The sequence below is a fragment of the Camelina sativa genome, chromosome 17 (genome assembly GCF_000633955.1).
Source record: "Camelina sativa cultivar DH55 chromosome 17, Cs, whole genome shotgun sequence".
Classification (NCBI taxonomy): Eukaryota; Viridiplantae; Streptophyta; class Magnoliopsida; order Brassicales; family Brassicaceae; genus Camelina; species Camelina sativa.
In genome coordinates, this window is record NC_025701.1 from 11,728,615 (window position 1) to 11,731,845 (window position 3,231).

Consider the following 3,231-nt stretch of genomic DNA (forward strand, 5'->3'; position numbering starts at 1 on the left):
CTGAAAAAAACCTTTAATATGCATTTGACTGTATGGTCAAATTTTTAAACTTTTCCCTCGATTTAGATTTGCCATTTTCTTATGTCACTGAGATTCTTTTATTTTTTATGTTTGGTATTTTTTTCATTTATTAACAAAACTAACCAAAATGGCCAAGTCAAGAGTTGTTTTACCCATTTAATTTTTATTGTATATAATGGAGGGTTGCATGTCGCACATGTCTCAGTTAGCCATTTGATAAAATGTGGATTAACTGAGCCCTTTTATTAGAATCGCCAATATAACGAAAACAATATTTTATTTATTTATTTATGCATAGCTTCATGAGTAAATACATCTGAACTTTTTAACAAATAAAACATGGTAAATGGCAACCATTACTGTAAAAGATAACTAATGCATAGTAGCTTAGATGAGTTCCCACTTAAAAAATAGATCCAGAAATAAGTCCGAAATAATTGATCTGTCTAACTCTTCAAAATACTTCTAGCAATTAACTGGATTAGAAAAATCATTCAAAAGAAAAAATCCATAACGATTATTTAAAAATAAGAATCCTTATTCCTTAACTTGAACTAAGCAAAACATGTTTCCGGTTTGAGGAAAAGGTATAATGAGATAAAAACGGTTTCGAATTATCATAACTTGGTGTGTGTGGTGAATCGTTCATGACAACACCTGTCTAGTGACTATTTCCGTTGTGTGACTCACTAATTGTTAGTATTTTTATTCAAGGTGAGTCTGTTACATTAATGTGAACACCTAATTTACCTTGAAGGAAATATAGTGTGAAGACCTAATTTATTTCACTTGCTAAATTTAGCAAGAAACTCGAACCATACGCAACTGATCCAGATATAGTATTACTTTTCAGTTTCCAAGAAGAAGAATGCGATTATGTGTACCAAATTACCAATAGGTTTTTAAATGAAATAATGGAAGTGGTTCAGAAGAGAAAATATGTAAAAAATATTTATTAATTTCATTATTTAAAAAGAAAAAGTTGAATGTCCCTTCGGAGTTACAGAATAAAATTATGTGTGATTATGTATTACTATTAACCTTTTTGGTCCGAAAACCTTAGTAGATAATTATCTATTTTACTGTATAGAGATAGATAATTTCATAATCATCAATCCAACAATAATATGCAAATCATTTTATTAATCATCTTGATAGCCACACCAGTTTATACATCCCAAAACGCGAAATGTAAATAAAGATACTTAAATAAAACTTAGACACACAATAGATCTGTTCCAGTTTATTTTAAATTGTTAGATTATTCTATATAAAGACGAACCTTGTGAGCTATAAGAGATTATGGAAGAAGATTCTCATCAGTCTCCTTTAAGAAATTAACAAGAGTGTCAATGATGAATTGTGGATCGTCGATGTCAGAGCTAATCTTACTGCATTCGATGGTCCACACCACCTGGCTACCGTCTCCGTCTTCTCTAGGCGTAACGGTGATTGTTGCTTTGACCGACTTGTATTTTTCTGAGATCAGACAGCCACTCATTTTGATCGTCACTGTTCTCTTCTCCGAATCTATCGACTCAAACACCTCTTCGGCTACGATGGAAACATATAAATATTGGTTAAGGTTTTTGATCGATGATCAAGAAGTATAAATGAAATGTGGACGAGTTGATTATTTACCTATTCCCTCAGTAGGGGAGATGATGTCGTCGGTGAAAGATTTAAAGAATCTGGCTGCCGGAGACTTAATGTCAAGCTCCCCAGACCAAGTTCCATGTAGTGCCATTTCCTGAATCTTTTTCTGTTTGCTTTGTAGGATGTTTTGTGGGTTTGATGATTGTAATCTTATCTACCAGTGCGTATATTTATAGAGAGTTTATGAGAATTGCATTAACTATTTTTACCTAACCACACTTCACCCACTCAGTTAACTAATGTGGCACATGGGAAAATAAATAAAACGAACGGACCAAATTAAATGATAACACATCTGCCCTAGTGTATATCAATGAACTCCAATGAAGAGTGGTACGGTTTACGCAATTATTTAGTTTTAACACGTTATTAGAATAATGTGCTGTGATTGTAAATGTGAACGATCTATATATATGATACATGGATTGAATAAATTCATCAGCCTAGTTAGTTTATCGATTAACTCAATCAATCAAGTACTTTACGTAAATTGATTTGTTTGGAGATACATTTTTAGAAAAATATGATCATATTATATAATATAAAAATAATATGATGATAACTAGTAAAATCATCTAAAATGACTAGCTCTATGACGTTCATGTAACACAAAACGCGTTTTAATAGTTTGTCAAAAACCCACATGAACGTTATGATATGACATGAACGTTATGATATGATCATAAACCCACATGAACCCATATCATAAACCCATATCATAAACCCTAGTGTATATTATATGATATGATCATAAACCCACATGAACGTTATGAAACTCAAAATGGACTTCAATAGTGAATGTTGTGGAATAAATACCAATATGCTGACACACGTCACTCAACTTACACAACTCACTTTTACTCACTCATCGGCTTCCTCGTACTTAAACTTAAAAAACAAACAAAAAACAGGTTCTGATGGAGATTGAAGACTCAACTACATACTTTGCTTAGTTCACGCCTTAGTTCGAGGATACAGATTTTTATTTTGGTTAATTCGTTTATAATACAATTAAAGTTAAATAGTATAAATTTTATTATTGTCCGAGTTAATCGCTAAGATGAATCTCATATAATATGAGAAGTTTTTCTCAACTTCTTCTAATAACATGACATCCGACTTATTATATAGCTGACACATGTTCTCATTCTCAATTTAATTCAAAACTATGGGTTAAAGAAACTTAGATAGATTCATCTCAATTTCTTAGCCAAGAAGACATAAACTCATTTCAATTTTAATACAAAACTATGGAGCAAAGAAACCAAAGAAAAAAAAAAAAAAGGCCGTTCACTACCCAACATGACTAATTAAAAAAGTTATATATATTTTCTTTCTTCTCAACGCTTCTCTGCTTCTACGAACTTGGCATCATTTTAAAGCATCAACTACATAATTTGAGAAGGTATTAATGTTTTACTTATGGTTGGTTGTCCCTCATTTCTCACATCATCATCAATTCTATCACCTGCTTTATTCCTCTTTCATGACCTAATTGGTTAAAAATCACATTATTTATTATATCGAAGTACTCAGATTTATTTTCCTCTATCA

At 31.4% G+C, this 3,231-nt stretch overlaps 1 protein-coding gene across 1 annotated transcript; it reads right to left on the minus strand.

Annotated features, from left to right (window-relative positions):
* On the minus strand, nucleotides 1,135–1,827 carry LOC104756766 (uncharacterized protein At1g24000-like). The gene is made up of 2 exons (XM_010479408.1): nucleotides 1,663–1,827; nucleotides 1,135–1,575 (listed from the first exon to the last, which is right to left on the minus strand). The coding sequence occupies exons 1-2, from the start codon at nucleotides 1,766–1,768 to the stop codon at nucleotides 1,322–1,324; spliced, it is 360 nt and encodes a 119-aa protein (XP_010477710.1). The 5' UTR covers nucleotides 1,769–1,827; the 3' UTR covers nucleotides 1,135–1,321.

Coding starts and splice junctions, on each gene's coding strand:
- LOC104756766 (XM_010479408.1), bottom strand. CDS start 1,768: ATGGCACTACATGGAACTTGGTCTGGGGAGCTTGACATTAAGTCTCCG. Junction 1,576..1,662: donor CTCCCCTACTGAGGGAATAG/GTAAATAATCAA, acceptor TTTCCATCGTAG/CCGAAGAGGTGTTTGAGTCG.